This window comes from Culex quinquefasciatus, chromosome 3 (assembly GCF_015732765.1).
Source record: "Culex quinquefasciatus strain JHB chromosome 3, VPISU_Cqui_1.0_pri_paternal, whole genome shotgun sequence".
Lineage (NCBI taxonomy): Eukaryota > Metazoa > Arthropoda > Insecta > Diptera > Culicidae > Culex > Culex quinquefasciatus.
The window spans coordinates 101,717,725-101,719,126 of NC_051863.1; the positions used below are offsets into that span (position 1 = coordinate 101,717,725).

At 42.7% G+C, this 1,402-nt stretch overlaps 1 protein-coding gene across 1 annotated transcript; it reads left to right on the forward strand.

Annotated features, from left to right (window-relative positions):
* The first annotated feature begins 355 nt into the window (after window positions 1-355).
* Window positions 356-1,395, forward strand: LOC119769862 (solute carrier family 12 member 1-like). The gene is made up of 2 exons (XM_038263595.1): window positions 356-970; window positions 1,028-1,395. The coding sequence occupies exon 2, from the start codon at window positions 1,056-1,058 to the stop codon at window positions 1,386-1,388; it is 333 nt and encodes a 110-aa protein (XP_038119523.1). The 5' UTR covers window positions 356-970; window positions 1,028-1,055; the 3' UTR covers window positions 1,389-1,395.
* The last annotated feature ends 7 nt before the right edge of the window (window positions 1,396-1,402 follow it).

The window sequence follows — 1,402 nt, forward strand, 5'->3', positions numbered from 1 at the left end:
TTTCCGCTTTTTGCAGGCATGTCTCTGCAGTCTTGGCGACATCCAGACCTCGGATCTGAGTCCGGATTCTCCCTCGGCATCATTGGTCACGACATCGCTACTCGCTACTCGGACAGCAGAGAAAGCAAAGTGTGCTACCGAAGAATGAACAGCCGCCTCCATGGAGTATTAAAAAGTTATGTGACCGTTAGTGTGACCGGCATTAATGTGGAAAGTTACTTGTAATAAACAAAGAAATAAATTTTGTTCGAAATGAAATTTTAAATAGCTTAAATTTATTCCACAATAAAATTCCGACAAAATTCTAGCAGGATTCTAGCAGAAAATTTTGCCGTCTCATTATGGCAAAATTCTTACAGAATTCTAGCAGGATGGCCTGTCAGAATAGTTCTAGCAGCATTCTAGCAGGGTTCTAACAAAACCGGTTACTTTCACCGGATTCTGCTAGAACCGGTTATTGCATTTGAGCTAGAATTCTCTGAGAATTCTCGCAAAGATCTAGGAAGATGATGGCAGCGTTCTAGTAAGAATAGTTTTGCTCTGCTAGAATTCTGTAAGAATCCTGCGAGAACGCCGTGACTGGGTAGATGCTACGTTAAAAATCACGTAACTGTTCACCACAATGTTGCACACTCAAAATAATCCACACGTTGATGCTACCTGAAAAATCACGTAATCCTGATTTTCCCCTCGCTAGGCTCGTTTTACGTGACACACGTAAAAATAATGTGAAAGTGTACTGGCAAAAAAATGTTTTCACGTTGATGTTACGTGAAAAGCCTTATGGTATTTTTCCACTAGGGTTTTCCATGTAGTTTTTATGTATTTTGAAATGTAACTTCAACGGCACTCGAGTGCGCCATTCGGCGAAATTTCTACGTGATTATTTTAGTATGAAAATTGATGGCGTTCGGTGAAGAACTGCTGCCAGACTTGTGGTCGCAAAATTTTATCGAAAATGTAACAGATGGTAAGTTAAATTTAGTTTAAACAGTTTTTTAAAAGAATTAATGTTTTTTTGTTTCAGATGTCTAGAAGAAGCATCTTCTTTCTCGATGGCCATTGGCATTCTGGCCGGTGATATCACCAGCGGTGACCTGAAGAACCCCTCGAAGGCGATCCCAGGCGCAATCTCGGTCATCATCCTGACGTCGATTTCGTCCGTCGGAACGGCAATTGTGGCCGATATTACTGTGGTGAATGACGCCATCGGAAATGTTTCGGACTTGGCCAACGGGTCGTGGATCTATGCCGATTGTGCCCCGGAGAAGTACGAGTACGGATTACACAACTCGTTCCAGGTCATGGAGTTGGTATCTGGTCCAATCATCTACGCCGAGTACGCCGAAAAGGGTTTCTCCGCGGTCAGCAGAATCGGCAAACTTTGACCACATATCATACA